The sequence below is a fragment of the Rhineura floridana genome, chromosome 12 (assembly GCF_030035675.1).
Source record: "Rhineura floridana isolate rRhiFlo1 chromosome 12, rRhiFlo1.hap2, whole genome shotgun sequence".
NCBI classification, from domain to species: domain Eukaryota; kingdom Metazoa; phylum Chordata; class Lepidosauria; order Squamata; family Rhineuridae; genus Rhineura; species Rhineura floridana.
The window spans coordinates 10,571,074-10,592,183 of NC_084491.1; the positions used below are offsets into that span (position 1 = coordinate 10,571,074).

Here is a 21,110-nt window from a genome sequence, read left to right on the forward strand (position 1 = left end):
AAAAATTGTACCATCAAGGTGCGTAGCACTTTCTACAGAAGTAGTGTGCTAACAGTAGAGGCTTGTCCATTAGAGTGAATGGGACAGTCTCCCACCAGCTCCAAAGGGCTCTCCGTGGCCAGGCCCCACCTGGCTGCCTCCTTTCCAGTGGGTTTTCCCCAAAAGTCCTACTCAGAGTAGACCCATTGAAATGAATGAACCTAAGTTACTGATGTCTATTAACATCAGTGGGTCTAACTTTGGACAGGAGTGGGTTGAATACCGCCCAGGGAGGGTCCCTAGCTGTCAGCATCCACATTGGTCTCAGTTTTGCCCTAGCAGAACTCATCAGGGAAGTAGACAAAACTAGAATTAGTTGGTTCTGTCGGTCATTGGCATCAATTTACCAGTCCCAGTGGGCGCCAGACCCCTCTGCTGTACCACAACTTGTTTTCTTAATTAATTTTTTTTATTTGCAAATTTAACAAAGAAAGAAAAGAGAAAAATAATCATAATTCCACACTGCTAGTTCACATTGTGGATACACTCAGTGCCAGTACATCCATTTCAAGTTAAACATCGTAATATAAGCCCTCCAGATGTCCACACAAAATTGGTATCTATATGAAATAAGTTCAAATGTAGCCAGAGCAGTGAGGTCTTCACACCATTGCATGAGAGATGGTTTATTTATTTTTTATTTATTTATTGCATTTGTATACTGCCCCATAGCCAAAGCTCTCTGAGCAGTTTACAACAATTAAAAACATTAAAAACAAATGTACAGATTTAAAAACACATTTTTAAAAAGCAATTTAAAAACACATGCTAAAATGCCTCGGTTTATCCTTCCAGGCTGCTAATATGAGTCACTTAGGGACCATAAAAGGACTTGCAAAACCCACTTTTGTTGTCTTGCCATTAATCTCCATGTTTCAAGATGTGAAGGCCTAGGGAAAAAAACAGAAAAATAAAAATAGGAGAAAAAGTTTTTTCCTGCCCCCCTTTTTAAATTGATTTTTCCCTCTGCCCCCCCACCACCAATTTTGGGGTGAAACAAACAAATGCTTAGGAAAAAGGGGCAAAGACCCCCAGGTTTTCTCCAAATTTTCTGTTTTTTTTCTGGGCCTTCACATCTCAACCCGTACTCGGTATACTTTTAAATTATATTATCAAACGTCTGCAAATACTGTATCAAGGATTTTGCCAGTGCAGAATTGATAAAGGCAACATCTTCAGATCAGAAACCATGTATTATTGGACAAACTCACATCATATGCCCCATTGAGGCATTTCCAGCTTTACACCTCCAACATTTGCCTGCTATACCAAAACTTGTGACTGGTGAGGAGCAATTATGTTTGTAAACTGAGATGGCTCAGTGATGCCCCAGCAGCGAACAAGCCATCCAGCCCAGATCGCCCTGCCCATGTCACAGTACTAGGGAACATGATTGCGCCTGGAGCTTCCCCCTCCCCAGCCCCCCCATAACTTGATGCTTGTGTATGGCCCCTACCCAGAGAGAGGCTAGAAGTGCTTAGGCTCAGCTTGGGTCATGAAGGATTGTAGCCGAGGATGAGGGCTTCCCGGGAATTTTTCCTGTGCAAAATAGACTGAAATCTCCTTAGGACAATTTGTATTGGAAATTACTATTTGAATAGAGTAATTTGCCTTGGAAGATGTTCTGCCTGCATCAGGGGTGTAGTCATCTAGGATCTCAGGGGGTCTTAGATTCCTTACTTTTTTGGGAACAGGGTCCCAGCAGGGTCTGTATGTCTCCGGCACCCTACAAGCCAATAAGCATGAAAGGAGAGTGTTAGCTGGTGAGAAGAGTCTTCTAACATGCTTCCTTGTCCTTTCCTGATGATTGGAACCAATGAGAATGAAAGGAGGTGAGTCAGTCTCTGAGAAGACTCTTCTCAGTAGCTAACATTCTCCCCATTCATGCTTATTGACTCCTAGGGACATCTGTTGTTGTGGGAGAAGGCATTAACAAGGATCTCATTCTCAATCTAGCATGACTATCATGAGGGGACTCTGCACTTCTGAATTTATCGCTACATTACTGGTCTGCATTGGAAAGTTTTGTGATGTCCTAGAGTGTCTTCTAATTTAACATTTATTTTACCTGTGGTTAGTAAACAGCGCTCAAAGCTTTGAAACTGCCAGGCTTTCCTAATACTGTTTTTGCAGTTGACATCCATTCCTCATTACTAATGAACTTATCAGATGGAAAATTTTCTGTGGAAAAATGGGATATTTTCCACAGAAAAAATTCTGCTGCACATTGCTGGCTGTAGTTCAGTAGCAGAGCACCTGCTTTGCATGAAGATGGCCCCAGGTTCATTGGCTGACATCTCCAAGTAGGGCTGGGAGAGACCGCCATCTGCAACTCTGGGGAACAGCTGCCAGTCAGTGCGGACAATACTGAGCTCAATGGGCCAATGGTCTGACTAAGTACAAGGCAGCATCCTACTGCTCTTGTATGCTCTTGTACTGTCAGTCCACTTAGCCTCAACCAGTATTATTAAGGATATTAATAATTAAATTATTAAGGATGATGGGAGTTGGAGTCCAGCAACATCTACATCCTGCGGTGCAGACAACTGCTGAATTGTATATTCAATGCATGGGGTGGGGAGTAGGATTTCAGCCTTTGGGCACCGGCTCTGAATTCTGCATGCTCAGCTGAGGCTGTTGTGTGAAAGCGTCTACTTCTTTGGACCTTTAAAGGAGAAGGGTGTGGATAAAGGATGGGGCACAAGGCGAATACCAACAGTTTCTGCAATTTCCCCCCCGTCCTAATTCTCCTGGCCCAACCGCTGGTATTCTAGGACTATTTGGGTGCACAATGCTTTCATATTCCCCTGTGTGAACCCTTGTGAGAATGTAGCTCACTTGGCAGAGCATCTGCCTTGCACGCGAAATGTCCCAGGTTCAACCCCCAGCATCTCCTGGAGAGCTGCTGCCAGCCAGTGTAGACCGCGCAGAGCGAGATGGTCTGACTCAGGATAAGGCAGCTTCCTATGTCCCTGTGTTGGAAAGGCCATTGCTCCGTGGCAGAGCCCGTTCTTTGCATCCAGAAGATCCCAGCTCCAGTCTCCGGCATCTCTAGGTGGGGATGGGAAATGCCCCTACCTGCAACGCTGGGGAGCTGCTGCCAGTCAGTGTAGAGGTTAGGGGGATCAAGATGGCGGCATAGGAAGGGAGCTATCTCAGGAGCTCCGTATCTAAATCTCCTAAAACCTCCAGCTAGCACTAATATTCTTTGCTGGTCGAAGATAAACAAACAGTGTCTTACCTCATCTCCACGCTTCGTTAAGGCCTCATCAAGGCACTCCGTTCGAATGCTGGTCGACTTTGAGTCATAACATGTAAGCAACCCAGCCAGCCAGCAGTTTTAATTAACTGTACTACCCTATTTGTTTTCAGTAGAATTCCAGGCTTTGGCTACTCCCTGTACAGGTTTTATCTTCCCTCCTTTGCAGAAGTTCAAAGACTGGTAGGATGGAGGGTTGCATATTTCTTTCATGTAATCTGCAAAGTCAAGCTATCAGCCCTGGCAGCTTGCCACAATTGGAGCCTTGAGAAGGAGTTAGGAGGAAGCTAGCCTTAATTCCAACTTCTCTACTGTGGCTGGCTCTCAGTGAACAGGTGGCGCATATTAACTCTGCCGGGAGAATCTTCAGCTTGTATTTGTTCCCATATTTGTGCCCATACTTCTCTGCAAAGAGTTCTCCCTCTCTTTCTGAGGTGACTCTTTTGGAACCATGGTGCTTATCAGAAAGAGATACAGAGAGCTAGGGATCGTCCCCTGTACTGAGGAGGCTCCTTTAAAGCCTTGTGCTCGCCAAACTAAAATCACTGAGTTTTTTTCTTTTACTTTGGGAGACTCTGTCTCTGAATCAAGGGAAGAGTCCTTGAAACTATTGCCTTCTCCAAACTTCCAACTGGATTGGTCCCTGGACCTTCAATACAACCTGGTTGGCCCAAAGGAAGACTCTCCCCTGATGAATCTAGCAGCAGAGCTGGAGGCGGCAAATTTTACCGTCTCTTCGCAGACTGGAATTGGGCTAGATCCAGAGGGCTCCTTGAGTAACAGCCCCATAGTAGACTCAGACACTGCTGATCCCCAGAGAGCCCATATGATTCCCTCTGATGCTCCCCCTGTGTCCCAAAGCACCAAGATACCCACTGAAGGATGGTTTCTTGCGATACTGGAGGATTTAGATCGAGTAAAAACCTTCCTCTTGCAGTGTAAGCCTCCTGACCACATTAGTGGCATTTTTAAAGAAGAAGCCCAGGCCAGCATCCGCTAGCCCGAGTTTGGGTAGTGAGAGCTCCCAGACAAATAAGCCTATTTTATCTCATGGAAGGCTACCTCACCCCACACAGTCCATCAAGAGAGCGTGAGGCCAGCATGGGGGTACTCGCAAGAAAAGCAAAAACATCAAAAATACAAACCCCCCCGCTTTAAGAAGATGAGGTTCAACAGACTGTTTAATATACTCGATGAACCACAGTCCTATACTCCAGCACCAGAAGCAAGCAGGGGAGCTAAGCTTAGGGTCCCTACCAGTAACCCTACGCCATCTTGTGTTCAGATAAGCTCCCCCTCTTCTCCATCTTTACCGTCGCAACCATCTCAGGACATGCCCCATGTTCTACCAGCCCAAGACCCGAGGCCTATTTCTTTTCCATCAGTGCAACCCTTACAGGACCAGAAATGTATTGCTTGTTGGAACTTGGTGCTGAATAGATGTAAGCTGGTTTTGCTGAACTATCCCAAACCTGCAGGTATAGTATCACAATCCAAGCGTAAATTCCATCTTTTGAACATAATGGAGCCAGCTCTGTCAGGCCAGATACAGTCTTCCGACATTGTTCGCGTGGACTATCTATTTTATAACTATAGGACTGTGTGGGCTGTGGTTACTTTCGCAGATCTGAGCCTTGCAAGCCTCGCACTTGCCTCCAGAAGTGCCCTCGTGACCCGGGAGATTATGATTCAAAGATTCTTCGAGAATGTGGCACCCTTAGTGGCGCTTGGGAGGATGAATTGGGTACTAATCCCTCTGTTCTTATCGATCAGATAGACCCGGACCCTACCATCGACCCCGGGCCTTTCCTTCAATGTGTGACCAACTCTCCACCTATGTACAGGGAGGCGTGCCCAAATACTGAACTGATAGTCCCCTTTGTTGATGAAGAAAAACTCCTGGTGGAATCTTTCCGAGCCTTACCTGCTGAAGATCAATCTGAAATTGTGCGCAAGCTGGACCTTTTAAAAATGCACTTAGACAATCTGCAGGTGAAACAACTTAGTCCCTTATGTAAAAAGGAAGCCCTTCAGAGCCATCCAGATGCTATATCAGCGCAAGGGGATCCTGAGAAGATCCAGAGCCGAATGGGCCACTCACGTATCCATCAGATCACTGTGGAGCTTAACCAGTGCGAAAATTCGCTTGGCATTAACAATCTCTCAACCCTCCCTGGAGCTAGCGACAAACTAAGCCCACTTACTGGCCCTTCATGGACTGACATGCACTTTTTAGAGCCGGGGGAACTGGGCTCCCCTGGGAGAGGAATGACCCGTTTGGATTTGCCTTCCATCCATTCTGGACTAATTATCTCCAACGTAAGTAGCGTAAGTCCTTTCCTAGATACTATCACCTTCTCAGGGGAAGCTTCGGAACGTCTAGGAAAGTGCTCTCTATCCAAAGATACTGGAAATCATCTTTGACGGGAAACGAGTTTCCATAATCCTTCAGGAGCTGGCCCCAGCAAAAGTAAGGCAAGTGCACCCTCTTGTTCGAGGACGCCAATTTTTCACACCTGACCCTGGGAACCTTGTTATTGGCCAACCAGACCAACAGGCTAATTATAAACCTCTCACCAGTAAGGGGCTATCGCCCAGCAAGGCACATAGTGCACAGATTCTGACATCGCCCCGCCTCTTATCAGAAACGGCTGCCTGGCGGCCAGGTTACGCCTGGCAAATCCTATAAAATTCTTATCCTGGAACACTGCAGGATAACAACAAACCAGTTTGCTAACAAACTAGTAGACCAAGATTTCACCCTTTACCTGCAGTCTTTTGATATTATATGTCTCCAGGAGACCTGGCTCCTGGAAACTAACTCCGTTTTATTTATTTATTTATTTATTTATTTAATTTAATTTATATACCGCCCTAAGCCCGAAGGCTCTCTGGGCGGTGTACAGAAAGATAAAAACAGCACAATATATGAATACAATAAATACAATGAATCAAAAAACAAAACAAGCAAACAATAAAAGAACCAAACAACATCCGGAATACAAAATAATGGTGAAAATGCTGTTAAAACACACTTTAAAATGCCTGGGAGTATAAAAAGGTTTTCACCTGGCGCCGAAAAGATAGTACTGTCCACAGCATTCCCACAGTCTACCAAGGAGGTTACTCAATCAAAAAATGGAATAAGATTAATCTAGCAGGATTTTTTCTTGATAAATCCATACTGGCTTCTAGTAATCACTGCATTGTTTTCAAGGTGCTTACACATTGACTGCTTTATAATCTGCTCCAGAGATTGATGTCAGGCTGATTGTAATTTCCAGGTTCCTCCTTTACTGCAGGGTTTTAGGATCTGGGAACAGCCTGCTGTGAAATCCTCTAATCAAGGCCGCGGCTCCGGAGGTCTTGCTGTTCTGATTTCTTCATCCCTGGAGGTTAAGGCCTTAGAGGCCCGTGGGCCCACACCAAGCATGTGCCAGGCCCTAGTGTTGCAGGGACCTATGGTGCCTCCCTTGGTCTATACCCCCTTACTCTTTTAGAGCCGATTTAGGGCACTGGCCTGAGCTGGAGTTATTTGTGGAAAATCTTTCAGCGGAGTATCCTGCCCACTCGCAACTTATTTGCGGTGACTTTAATGCCAGAATGGGGAGCAGCCATCCCAGGTTGGGCAAAGATCTTGGGTTTGACCCAGATGAATTGATGAGTTTCCCCCGTTTGTCTCGAGACTTGTCAATTAATAAGTATGGGGATGCCCTTTTTTCTTTAATTTTTAAACTCCAACTGGTGTGCCTTAATGGAACTTTCCTTGACCATTCTAAGGGCTATTATACGTACATCTCTGGGAGGGGAGCCAGTGTTGTAGATTACATCCTTGGCTCATCCTCCCTTGTCCCCTTTATCCAGGAGATGCTTTTAGAGGACAGGGCGGATAGCGACCATCTTCTACTAAGACTTACTCTCCACTTCCAGGATTACCGTCCTTCTGTATTGACAGACTCCCAAATGCTAGGTCACCTACAGGGGTTTAGCCGCCTTAAATGGTCCCAGGAAATGGACGCCAACATAGGCCAGGTGCTGGCGTCAGAAAAACTTATTCATCTTCGTCAGCTGACCGTTGAATCCCCGGGGTCTATTCTCTCAATCTACCAAGACATAGTTCACACGATAAGACTCTGCCACTTCAGCTGCCAAGCCTCCCGGTAACTGCCGGTCATGGTTTGACAGCGAATGCAGAGCAAAGAAAAAGGAGCTTCAGCAGCTGACTAGGAGGTTATTACGGGTGGGATCCCGTGAGCCTATTTTCCATCTGCAATCCCGCTGAAGAGAATATAAAATCCTTCTTAGAAAAAAAAGGGGGCTTTTTATGTGGATAATTGGAAAGCTCTAGGACTCGCACTGAGCGAATGGAATGATCCCAAATTTTGGGAATTGATTCAGGGAGGTCTAACCCCTAATGATTTCTGGGTAGCGCCCCCAATCCCTCCCGATACCTGGGTCTCCCATTTCTCCAATATTTTTGGTGGCAGTAAAAGTCCATTTCCTGACCCGTTGGGGAATCTTTCTATGCTTCGTACGCTTCCCCCTTGGCCCCTGGTTTCCACCTCGGAAATATTGGAGCTAATTGTACAGCTCCACCCTCGCAAGGCCCCTGGCAGAGATGTGATCCCTCCAGAGGTCTTTTTGACTGATGCAAACTGGTGGGCTCCAGTATTAGCCGTACTGTTTACGCATATAAACTCAACTGGTGACCTTCCCCCAAGCTGGCGATCTAGCATTATTGTTCCCATTTTCAAAAAAGGCAACGCCTCAGATCCTCAGAACTGCAGACCAATTAGTCTCCTGGACGTTGCCTCCAAATTGTATGGACGGTACCTTCTAAACAAGCTCCTTGAGTGGGAGGGTAGTAATTCTATCCTCTATGAGGAGCAGGCAGGGTTTAGAAAGGGCAGAAGTACTGTCGACCAGGCCTTGGTTTTGCAGCATCTCATCAATAAAACAATCAGGGGTCCAAACAAATCTTTATACGCAGCTTTCGTAGACTTTATCTCAGCCTTTGACCTTATAGACAGGGACTTACTTTGGCAAAAACTGGCTGAGACCAATATTGATAGGAGACTGTTGTTCCTGATTCGGACCCTTCATCAGGACAACACCCTACAGGTTCGTTTAGGCCTGCAGGGCACTCTTTCCCGGGAGGTTAAGATTGCTAGAGGGGTAAAGCAGGGTTGCATCCTGGCCCCCTTCCTGTTTAATTTCTTTGTCAACGATATTGTCCCTGTAATGGCCTCTCCCTCCTTTTTTCCTCCCTCGGTTGGTAATCGTAAGACCCCATTACTCCTTTATGCCGATGACTTAGTATTGTTATCCCTAAACAAAATTGGACTTCAAAGGATGTTAAACCATCTGGGTGCCTATTGCATGGCCCAACGTTTAACACTCAACTATACCAAAAGTAAGATCCTGGTCTTCGGCAGGAAAAAAAAAATTTCCAAGTGGACCTTGAATGGGCACCCCTTGGAACAAGTTCACCTGTTTAAATACTTGGGCATCTGTTTCACTGAGAACCTTTCTTGGAAGGCCCACATAAAATCAACCAAACTGGTAGGTGCCAGATCCATAGCACAACTCAGAAAGTTCTTCTATGCTAGAGGGGGCCAATTGGTTAATCCCATGATCAAGGTCTTTACTGCAAAAATTATAGCCACTATACTTTATGGGGCAGAACTTTGGGGGGAAACTGCTAAGAGGGAGATAGAGACCCTACAAAACAAGTTTCTGAGGCAGACATTGGGTCTCCCCCCTGGAACACCGGCAGCTCATCTCAGAGCAGAGTTTGGTCTTCCCTCGCTCACAGCCAGAATTGATCTTGCCTATTTCAGGTACTGGCACAGAGTCTTTAGGATGGCCAATCACTCCCTCACCAAATCATGCTGGTTAGAACAACTTACAAAGGGGGGTGGGCCTTTGGCTGCCATGCAGTTAGAGATGTACAACCTCACCATGGGGGAATATTTAAGTCTAAGCCCCCGAGCCCTTAGGAACTGGGTCTTTGATCAGGATGCGAGACAGGATCGGGCATCCATCGTAGCCGCCCCATTTTCTAGCTGGTATCCCTTATTGCATGTTAATCACGCCAAACCACATTATTTCGAGAGGCTAACATTTGCTCCTGTCCATAGAGCCTTTTCGGAACTAAGGTTTCAGCTGATGCCCTCTGCCTATTTAGACGGGAGATTCTTGGGCATTCCAATTGACGAACGGAGATGCATCCTGGGATGCAATTCAGTGGAAGAAATTGTTCATTATTTGTTAAATTGCCCATTGTATGATGAGCTTAGACAGAAATTCTTGGCCCATCATATTTACACCTCATCGGATAAATCCACCCAGGAACAGGTCGTGAAGCTTTTATGTGCTAATCAGAATCATGTGACGTTAGCCGTAGCCAACTTTGCGTTGGCTGCCAGGAAGCTGCGGGTGACCCATATTCAGAAATATAAAATCTCCTCAGCACTTTCTTATTTCTGTACTTTGGCTCATTTTATTTGCATGTTGTTTTAACTGTAACTGTTACTGTTAAATTGACGACATTGCAGCCGATCCTGTGTTGGTGGCCAAGAAGTCGCATGTGGCTCATATGCAGAATCATAATATTCTTTGAGTATTTCTGCACTTCTGTATCTTGGCCTATTTTAATTCTATGTTGTTTTAATTGTTAAAATTGTATTTTGCAATGGTCTATGGCTGAATGCAATAAATCGGAATCGGAATCAGTCAGTGTAGAGTGAACTGAGCTACATGGCCCAATGATCTGACTCGGTGTAGAGCAGCTTCCTATGTCATTTATTGCATTCATTCATCATTTACTACAAAGCGACTTACAGTTATGAAAGTATACATGCTGCAGAATTTTAAATACATTAAAAAGGTAAAAGAGCATCAGTTGACAAAAAAGTGCTCATCCTGCCATAACATAAAAAGGACGAATCCTACTCCACCCCGCTAAAAGATGAACAGCAATATGGGACCCCAATTAAGAGCACAATGCCTGGACAAACAGAAGCACTTTTGCCTGGAGCCTAAAGCTAGTAATGATGGTGCCAGGCACATCTCTCTGCAGAGAGCATTCCACAATTGAGAAGCCACCACTGAAAAGGCCTGTTCTCACGTTGCCACCCACTGCCCCTCCCTCCTTTGTTCCTGGCCGGGTTGAGATTCACAGGCCTCGAGGGAGAAGAAACAAGGAGAGGAAAAGCAATGACAATTACGATAAAAGTTGGGAAATCCCAGATCTGCCTCTTCCCTGGTCCTTAACCTGAGAGATGTTGATTGCTTGCAGCAGTGTTCAGGGAAAAGACATTCTGCACATGCTGAAGTGCCTGTTCTCAGTACTGAGGGCTGAAGCCAAGGATTAGAAGCGGGTTTTAGGGCTAAGGTTACAGTACTGTACACATCTACTTGTAAGCCAGCCCCATTGAATTCAGTGTGGCTTACTTCCAAGTAAACATGGATAGGCTTATACTCTGGTAAATCCTGGCACAAATTAAGCACCAAATCAGGCAGGGATGACTTTTCAAGGGCCACTCTACACTCTAGGTGTGGGTCCAAAATTATATTTCACCACACAGGGTGACAGCCACTCACCTCAGGCTCAGTAATAATATTGGAATTAACTGAGCCAACATAGAGCATCTTACATACAAATCCCAAAGAAAAATATATGCCAGCCTTCCCCAAACTGTTTTGGACTATGGCTGTGCTGGCTGATGGGAGTTGTGGTCCAAAGCATCTCAAGGACACCAGGCTAGAGACAGGTGATATACAGCTTAAACATGGAACGTCTCTGCGTCTTACAAAGTAATTTTTGTTTTTCTTCTCCTGCACCTTGGTCCAACTTTGGTAGGATCAAAAGGGGCCCAACTGAAATGTTTTGGGAGGCTGGGTGTGCCATACTGCAACTGACCACTCCGGTCCTAGACTAGTGGGATATCAATATCTATATCTCTTCTACCTTAACTGTCATGGCTCCCACCCACCCCAAAGGATCCTGAGAATTGTAATGTGTTTTAAAGGATTTTCATACTGGACTTTAAAAGTCTGTAACCCACTCTGAGACTCGATTGTAGTTATCCGGGGTCTCCGGGGGCCTTAGACCCCTTACTTTTTTGGGAGCAGGGTCCCAACAGGGTCACTATGTCTTCAGCATGCTACAAGCCAATTAGTATGGGAGGCAAGCGTGTTAGCCACTGAGAAGAGTCTTCTAGCATGCTTCCTTGAGCTTTCCTGCTGATTGGAGCCAATCAGAGTGAAAGGAGATGAGTCAGCTGCTGAGAAGACTCTTTTCAGTAGCTAACACTCTCCCCTTTCATACTGATTGGCTGCTAGCGATGTCTGTTGTGGGAGAAAGCATTAACAAGGATCTAATTCTCAACCCATAAAGGGGGAAGGGAGTGTGGCTGTGACTATCATGAAGGGAACCTGTGCTTCTGAATTTGCCACTACACTCCTACTGGGACCTAATGGTGAAGGGCAGGCATTAAATATAGTAATACTGATGATATTCTGAGAGTGCTGAAAATTCTTCTTGCAAAACAATTGCCTGCAGTGCAGTTAATACCCAGATCTTATGAAGTGCAGTTAATACCCAGATCTTATGAATAAATGGCTATAGAAAGGTCTCTCCTGTCTTAGGGTCTCGGCGCACCTTTCTCCAAGTGACTGTTCCTCAGAGGATCCCGCCTCACTCCAGCGGAAATACGGTATTGTGTTTGATAATCCAAAGTGTCCCTCCTCTACTTTTTGTCTAGGCTGCCCTCTCAAGGCTGATTACTTTGAAAAAGTTTAAGCTGCAACATTTCAAATCCACAGTATAAAAACACCAACAGACGCAGGCCTAGTTTGCTCGGCATGGGAAGCAAATCTGCAGCTGACCAAGACTGTGCAAATGTTTGGGCTCCCAGAGAGGAGCTCACAGCTGCTTTGCTCCTCCCAGGTCCCTTTTACTGCGACATCGTGCCAAGGTTTGGCTTAGCATGTTATCCAAACGGAGACTCTTGGTTAAGCTGTCTTTTCCTCACTAACCACGAGCTGTAGTCTGAGTTTGTTCCAAGGTTGTTCAAGGCATGGGGATCCATGCCAATGGGGATCAAAGGACAGGAGGGGGAAGAGTTGACAATCGTAATTCAAACCCTAACCGTAGCTTTCCGGCAGCCACTAAGTCTGTCAGGCTTTTCTTTCACCTCCAAGGGCTCAGCTGTGTATTGTGCTATCCCGTCCCCCCACCCTTTAAGGCAAAAAGCGCCCAGTGCAAGGACGGAGAAGCTGTGGCTCTCCAGATGTAGCTGCATCCCGACTCCCATCGGCCCTGGCCAGCATGGCTCTCTGGGTAGTCCAGCAATAGGTGGAAGGCCACAAGGTCTCTCCCCCTCCCCACTGCACTAATAGCTTATAGTGAGTATCAATAGAAACTGGTGGCTCTGAAGTCAGTGCGGCAGGCAATCCACTCCGGGTATTTGTCCAAACTTTCAACCTTGGAAGTTTGGACTAAAACCTGGAGCGGATTCACTGCCCCACCGATGTTGGATGCTCACCAACATGCTGAGCATGCTGGAGCAGGAATTAGAGTTGGGCGGTTGAGTGCCTTGAGATTAAAAAAAAGATTATCTTCTTGTACTATATGTGGGTGTTTCAGGAGGAAGGACAATGGTGATTGCAGGAAGGGCACATATCCTCTTTCCTACTCTATAGAACCTTGCCACCACAGAGCAATAAATGCTCAGGCTTTGTGGGAGAGGGAGGGAGAAGAAAAGTGTATTTTTCCTTTCCATCCCCCTGAAACTCCCCCGCTTATGTGAGCAAGGCTTCTCTTACAGGCTGACTGGAGCTATAAACGGGAGCACTCCTCTCAGGGAGTGGATACATGCCGCAACATTTTACTGCAGCAGGTCCAATTTGCAGCACTATGTCAAGTGCTGTGTGGAACCCCAATTCCAGGTAAAGGGCACTACTATGGAAATGCAATCACAGCAGGTCAAGTGGTACAACTGTTCTTGGGACTGCAGCACCTTTGATTGCAGGTGGGCAAAAAAGGCCCAAACTGTTTGCCTAGGCTGGACTTCACTGTATAAACAACAAGAGTGTGACAAAACCTTTGGCTGTTGTAGGAAAGGATGACCTTCGATATCGATATAAATGGGAATCCATATACAATTCATCTGAAGCAACAGTGAGTAGAACACATAACTGGGATTTGCATCTTATTCTCTGCTCTGGTTACACACACAGAGACATTGTGTTCATGTTTAATGGCTAGAAAGATTTCCAAGAAACCCTATCCAAAAAAGTGTGACACAGTACTCAGTTCTCATCTGCAGAGAAAATAAGCTTACTTTCAGAAACAAATCTTAGTCCTCATCAAGGATGGATGGATCTGTCAGTTTTGGTTTTTTTGGTTTCTCATTTTTCCAGTCTTAAATTCAGTTCGCCACGTTTTTGCAGCAATTTGCAATTTGTTCCTTTAAAAATTCCTCTGCATTTTAATGCGCATTTCTCCTCTCACACATTTTTGTCTGCAGTTTTGACTAATGTACACATTTTTGCCAGCAATTTCTCCTAACATTATGCATTTTTGTATGCTATTTCCACAAATATATCTGTGTCTGTGTTAGAATTGCTTAATATGTTTTTTAATGTTTTTAAACCTTTTTAAAAGTTTTTTAAATGTTTTTAACACTGTTTTGTTTTAATGTATTTTAAGACCTGTTTTTATGATGTTTTGAAGTGTTTTTAGTGCTTTGTTTGCCGCCCTGGGCTCTTCCTGGGAGAAAGGGCGGGATACAAATTAAATAATAAATAAATATATTCATTTTTATGCCCACTTTCCCCTAATGCACTTTTGTAAACGTGCTTTGGTTGGAGAACTGCATTGCAAAATTTGGACACGTGCGGCTTTCAAACGAGGGCTGTGTTTCAGGTCTGCCGCTGCTTTGGCAAGTGCATATTTGATAGATTTGACTTTAGATGACAACTGAACCAAATTTCTCTCCAGTCTTCATTGGAAAACCTCTTTGCATTTCAACTGAGGCCACAGAGTATATTGTACCAGCCAGTATATTGAACAAGAAGGCGAAATGTTGTAATGAGCCTTTTTAAAGCTTGCAGGCTGCCTGCCCCAGAGAGCAGCCTTCCAGGGACCACACACCAGTGGTTGGTGGGGCCAGAGGCAAAACATGAGGGGAGAAAGGTGGCCATGCAAAAGTCAAAGGTTTCTTCACCTTCCCCCCACTCCCATACATGCACCTCTCCAGCTTTCATCCAGGCATGCAAGAGGAACGATCACGGTTCCTGTACACATTCCAGCCAGGCAAAAGCACTTGGGGAGGAGGAGGCCCAGAGCTAATGAGGAGTGTGGCCTGCAACAAGGGGTGTGGTTAGGGGAAGAAGTGTGGCTTACGGAGGGTCTAGTTATCCATTTTACCAGTAAATGGCAACAGTCTGAGGGTTAACCAAACAAAACCATGCAAACTGATAGTGTGGAAGGCAACTCATTCTGGAAAGTAGCTGAACATTATTTATTTATTACATTTCTACCCCACCTTTCTTTTCATGATTGAAACCCAAGGCTGCTTACATATGGTTCCCAGGCAGTCTCCCATCCAGGCACTGACCAGACCTGACACTGCTTAGCTTCAGCAGGGTGCCAGCTCCATGTGCCTTCAGACCACAGCCTGGAACATTAGTGGTTGTCTCCTTGCTGCCTAAATTCTCTGTAGTTGTGGCTGGACCTGAGTCCATCAGAGATATTCCCAGTTCTCTCCTGCCCTGCCCTGAGCATACGCAAGGGCCCAGAGGGCTCGATGGGCACTGGAGGGTGGCCTACCAAGGTCTGAGGTTAGGTCAGGCTGGAGTTGCAAGACCTCAGACAGCTCCAAATTGGTGACTTGCTGCAACAAGGTTTAGCACAAGATGGGGAACCTGTGCCCCCCCCAGGACTCTAGCTCCCATCTGCCCCTACCAGCATGGGCAATGGTCAGGGATGATGGGAGTTGTAGTTCAACAGAAACATCTGGAGGCCCACCGATTCTCCAAACATTATGTAGAGCTCTGCTGTAGATTGTAAACTCCTTGGGGGCAGAGGCTTGCTTTCTCATTCTTTGTAAAGTGTGATGTCAACAGATGCTGCTGTATGCATAACTGATACATCCTCTTACTCGTAAGTGGGCTAGGGAGGGAGTTTTTTTCATCCTGGGCCTGGGGCTCATTTACAGAAAAGGAGGGTCTTTTCAGGAAGACATCCATTGGCACATATCTGTATAGGACTCAGGTCCTGCCACGGCTACAGGGAATTTAGGCAGCAAGGGAACAATAGCTGATGTTCAGCTACATCCCAGAATGAGTTGCCTTCCTCATCATCAGTTCGCATTGTTTTGTTATGTTACCCCCAAACCGTTACCATTTACTGTTAAAATGGGGGGGGGATCTCAGGCCCCTCCAGGCCTTATTCCATTCCCCCCTGTCGCAAAGACAATGTCATCCATCCATCAGGACATGACAGTGGATGTTGTTGCAAGTTTCAGGACCAGCACACATACACTCTCACATACATATTTTCTTTGCAGATCCTTTTTAAGCAATGATTTCAGAGTTTATACATATACCCATGGAGGATCAGTGGTGTCCTTTGTCCCCTCCATTCAGGTAAGATTTCCTCAGATGCTCTTTTCATTGGATTGTTGTTTGAGCTACATTAGACTTGCCAACCCATTAAAAAAATAGATTAATCATGTGAGTTTTCATTGATGAGCTGCAGTGTGCCTATTAAAAAGCATGAATAAGGTAGTGAATTGTTAAAGCACACATCCTTGCACCCAAGCACAGACGTTATGCACAGTGGGCCACATCTCCATTCTGTCTCACCATCACCATCCCTCCCACCAGGACTGGCACATAAATTCACATGCAGGTTCCAAGAGGGCAGCCATACTGAGCAGGAGCTGACTGGTAGCAGCACACATAGGATCTGGGAACACCGACTGCCAATTCTCCCCTCCAAACGGGGCCAGGTTAGGCAGTTTCTAGAAGAGAAGCAATGGGTGGTGCTGTGTGTATTGTGGGGTGGGGTGGGCTCATTTGCATGCCACTTGGTTTAAAGGGGGTGAAAATCACAACAATGTCACTCCCACCTTGCTCCTGTTACTGATGTGAGCCTGGGAGCTAAGCTTAGATTTGATAAGGAAATAAGCATTGCATATATGTCAATTGTCCCTCAAATTTTTGTGCCCCTCTTTCCAGAAAAAACAGAATTCCCCCATGTCTTCAGAATTTCTGAGAAGTTTGCATCTCTAGTGCTTAATCCTTTCCCACCCACTGCTTTTCATCTGCCAATTTCCCCATCCACTTTTCCTACTCGATGCACCGTGCACATAACCAGAAACTTTGATTAGAGGGAAAGCAATGGTTCATGGGTATAAAGCACCAGCAGGCTTAACCTGGTGGGGTGGTTCGTGAAGCACACGCAGGGACCTCACTGTCCGTGCCACTAGAGCTGCTTACAAGAGGAGGGATGGGTTATCTGAGCCTTGCTGCTTCACAGCACCACCCTGACAGTGGAAAAAAGGGAAATGGCAGCTAGCCTGGCCAAGAGGAGAGGTGAGTTACTATGTATTTGATTTGAGGGAACAAGCCCAAGCTTTGCCTGGTATGACAGAGGGTTGGGTTTCAAACAACAATATAGGTGGGCCCTGCTTATACGGCAGGTTCTGTTCTGGACTGCTGCCGTAAAGCGGAACCCATTGAGTATAATGGGGCGTGTTGCACGAAAATGACGTGAAAGGGCAAAAACAGCTTTAAAACGGGGAATTTCCCCTAATTGAAAGCCGCCGCATTAGCAAAACGCCGGAATGCAAAGCGCCGGTAAGCAGGGCCCTACTGTATGTGTGTTTGGGGGGATGGAAATATCCTCCCTCTTTTCACTTTTTAGTTCCCCTTATTAGCAGACAAATTATTCTGATTTTTTTTCTAGCGTGATTGCTACTATCAAGGCTACGTTGAAGGCTACACTGATTCAGTTGTGATGCTCAGCACCTGTGCTGGACTCAAGTGAGGGACTCTTGTCATTCTTGAACACAACTCTTCGTTTCTCAGTCCAAGTGCAACTGCATTCAGAGCGCACCAGGCACCTGAGCAAGGTGGACCTGAAATTAAACAACCTGCTTAATAAGCTGCAGTGGCAATGAAGAATGGCCAAATTGGCCTGCACAAGTGTGTGCGCACACACACACACACACATTTTATAATTAATGTATGCAACATTTGTTACATGCCACTTGCACACAATCTCAAGCATTGTTTTTCCAAATAGCTCTTCTGAACCAAGGATCTGTACTTTTAAAATCTATTAGCATATTTTATTTATTTAACAGCATTTATATACTGCTTGATTGTAGAAAACCTCTAAGCAGTTTACGAAACAAACATTACAATGATCAAAACATTCTTTCAAGTGCGGAATAAGTATTATGTGGCACCTATAACGGTGCTAGTCTGCAGGTCGAAGTGCTTGAGTGGGCACCATGGGATAAGGCAGTAAACTGGTGCCAAGCTGTTAAGGGCGATAGATACCTTTTATATATAAATACATACCTCTTGCAGTGGAACAGTCAAGTGTACTAGTCAATAGCCAAGGCTGCTAGAATATTTTTTAGGAAAAGAGTGATGCATACCTCATATGTTACTTGTAAAAGAGAATTTACTCCACACCTTGATTTTTGTTGGTTGTGTTCTTTGTTTTAGCACTCAGGGAAGAGGCTCTCTCTTGTTACTTTGTTTTGAATCAGCTTATTTCCATCCCGTGTCAGTTTCTCCTGTATTGGTGGTGGGGGCAGGCTTCGGGCCACAGCCAGATCCGGTCCAGCATGTCCATCCATTTGGTCCGATGGGCTGTTTTTTTCCAAGCCACGCCCACCTGCCCCATACCTGACATCATGCATGATGTTAGCTGTAGAGCAGGTAGAGATGTGGCTGGATTGGCTGCCCGTGCAGCCAATTCCTGCAGAAAGCATTGGAGCATCAGCTGATGGGTGGGGAGTTCAATCCACTTGGTCTTTTATGTGGGTAAGTCCCTTGCAGGGAAGTTGCCGGCACATCCAAAACCTACAGAAAGCAGGATTGATTGTCCTGCCCACCTGCTGAAGCATTGCATTGGGCCGAAAGGGGGATTTAGCTATTGATCACCCAAATCATGGTTTGTACCATCCATCTTTTTGCTTCTTTCCCACGGCTTGCCCAACTTGCCAGTGGGTTGTTGCAGTTTGAGAACGCCAGCTATGGGATCGAGCCAGTGGAATCTGCTTCTGGATTTCAGCACCTCATTTATCAGACGGAATACAAGGATGCAGAGTGGCCACTTTCTCAAGAGAACTATTCCATTAGATGGACACCAGGAATAGCACCGAGGATAGACTCAGGGTTACCAGTGAGTGTTATTTTTTAAAAACAATAACAACAACCATTGTTTTTAACAACAACCATGAGAGCCAGTGTGGTGTAGTGGTTAAGGTGTTGGACTACAACCTGGGAGACTACGGTTCGAATCCACACACAGCCATGAAGCTTACTCGGTTGTGGCCCCCACCCTCTGGAATTCCCTTCCTTTCGACCTTCACCATGCCCCTTCCCTGATAGGTTTCTGCCGGGCATTGAAGACCTGGCTGTTCAGGCAAGCCTACGGGATCCCTGGGGTGGGTTAGCTTTTAATACTGTTATTAACTGGAATTGTAGTGTTTAGTTTAACTATTGACTGTGGCCCTCATTGTTTTTATTGTTTTATATTGTATTTTATTGTATTGATGTACGTCGCCTAGAGTGGCTGTTAATTTGGCCAGATAGGCGACTCATAAATAAAATTTTATTATTATTATTATGACCTTGGCCAGTCACTGCCTCTCAGCCTCAGAGGAAGGCAATGGTAAACCACCTCTGAATACCACTTACCATGAAAGCCCTATTCATAGAGTCACCATAAGTCAGGATCAACTTGAAGGCAGTCCATTTTTTTTTTAACAACAACCATTTGTGTGTATAAATTTTTAAAAATGAGTAGCAATAGTATTTTGCAAGCATGTGCATGTACTTATGCATACGCACACTCTTCCCTGACTTCTCCCAGTAGGAATTTTTTTTGGGGGGGAGCTTTGTCAAGGACAGCTTGTGATGAGAAATAAAAAACCCCAAAGAAACTGAAGATGTTTTATAATGTTTGCATATGTATATAGAACAGAAGCACAAGCCCACAGTCAACAAGGAAGGCAACACTAGCCTTAAAGTACCATCAGTCCTCTAAAAGCAACTGCACTCCCCCACAAGTCTGCTTCTTTCTTTCTGGGTACAAAAAGCGCCCCCCAGATGCCTAGACAGTACAGCTGTTCCTCTTCTGACCTCCCATGGGGCATGCACTCTCAGGCTGAACATTTTTCCCTTCAGCTGTCACACTGATGGGTGTCATGCACAGCTGGCTTTCTGAGCATCAGCTGCAAATTAGTGCTCATTAAGCAAGCAGCTGTAGCTGTCCAGCAATGCAAAAGCCCTGTGTGATACTCGCCTCTTCCATTTTCAGGGTAGAGCAGCATATCAAATAACAATAGGATACACACGTGCACTTGCTCAGCAGTAACTGCCACTGTGTTAACTGTGGGTTCCTTTCAGGTTACTGTGTACAGGATTGCAGCCTTAAAGAGGGAATCCAAAACAAAGTAACCAAGTGAAAATATTGTCCGGTTCCATGGGAACTTGGGGTTTGCAGGGGAAGCCAGCAGAGACAAGTCAAGAAGAGTGCAGGCAACACCTTGGACAGCTCCAAAAAGATTTCCCTTAACAATAAATGTTGTCTCTGCAGAGACCTAGAGCCAAATGAAGCCTTCTGTAGGCTGCCCAGAGAGTGGTAGGTTGTCCCTCCATGGAGGAACTGGCTGGCTTTTTCAAGGGCCCTTGCCTTAATTTTGTGATATACACACTTTGCTTCTGGCCCTGCCCAACCCTGGCTGGTTGCCCAAAAGGCAATGTGATCCCCCCCAGATTGAAAAACATTCCTCACCCTTGCCTTAGACTGAGCCCAACCATTGATACCTCTTGCTCAATATTGTCTCCTTTGGCTGATAGCGGCACCCCACCCCCACTCTGCAAGTGTCAGGCAGAAGTGATCCCCAGTCCTGTGGCCTCTGGATGGAGATGCTGGGGATTGAACCCGGGACCTTCTGCATGCACAGCAAATGCCCTGTCAATGAGCCATTGCATCCTCAATCAGACTTACTGGTCTTTCTAGCTAAGGGATGGGGAGACTGTGCCCTCCCCAAATGTTGCCAGATTGTGGTTCCCATCAGCCCCAGCAAGCATGACCATTCATCACGGATCCCTCCCCCCCTCCATTATCTTTCCATCCTGTGATGCAAACCTGGTGAGGTCAAGAGTAAGCCTCCACACACTGGCATTTGTAGTTCCACCTGTGGCTTTTGCATAATGTTCATATGAGTGCAGTAATGACAGGTTAAACCTTCTTCCTTGAATTAAAACAGGTTAACTTCAGCACCGTGAGATATGTGGAAATGCACACAGTCGTGGCCAAAGCCCTGGTAGGTTTATTTTAACCTCCTTTATTTACCTCTTTTGTTGTTGTTTCCACTAAGCATACATGAGACTTGGAACTGCAGCCAACGGGCTCCGCTATAATCCCCATTATTTTGAATGTACTTATTTTGCACCACTTTTCAGTGGTTGTTTTTGTCCTACCTTTCCCCCATCATTGAACTGAACTAGCCTCTCATCCAGATGCCAACCAGCCCCAGAAATGTTTCACTTC

General features: G+C 45.7%; 1 protein-coding gene and 1 long non-coding RNA gene across 9 annotated transcripts in view; one reads left to right on the forward strand and one right to left on the reverse strand.

Moving 5' to 3' along the window:
- LOC133368305 (uncharacterized) overlaps positions 1–3,610 on the reverse strand; it is a 28,158-nt gene extending 24,548 nt beyond the window's left edge. The window contains exon 1 of the long non-coding RNA XR_009758620.1: positions 3,281–3,610. This is a non-coding gene — a long non-coding RNA (uncharacterized LOC133368305). The remainder of the gene's footprint in view (positions 1–3,280) is intronic.
- Positions 1–21,110, forward strand: part of LOC133368298 (disintegrin and metalloproteinase domain-containing protein 2-like) — a 93,320-nt gene that overhangs the window by 659 nt on the left and 71,551 nt on the right. For 6 of the 8 annotated variants that reach the window (XM_061592354.1, XM_061592353.1, XM_061592357.1 and 3 more), the window contains exons 2-7: positions 11,951–12,018; positions 13,423–13,484; positions 15,877–15,955; positions 17,280–17,356; positions 18,554–18,731; positions 20,827–20,883. In XM_061592354.1, coding sequence (XP_061448338.1) covers positions 11,951–12,018; positions 13,423–13,484; positions 15,877–15,955; positions 17,280–17,356; positions 18,554–18,731; positions 20,827–20,883 — 521 coding nt within the window. The other 2 variants (XM_061592359.1, XM_061592356.1) reach the window with 2 other exon arrangements.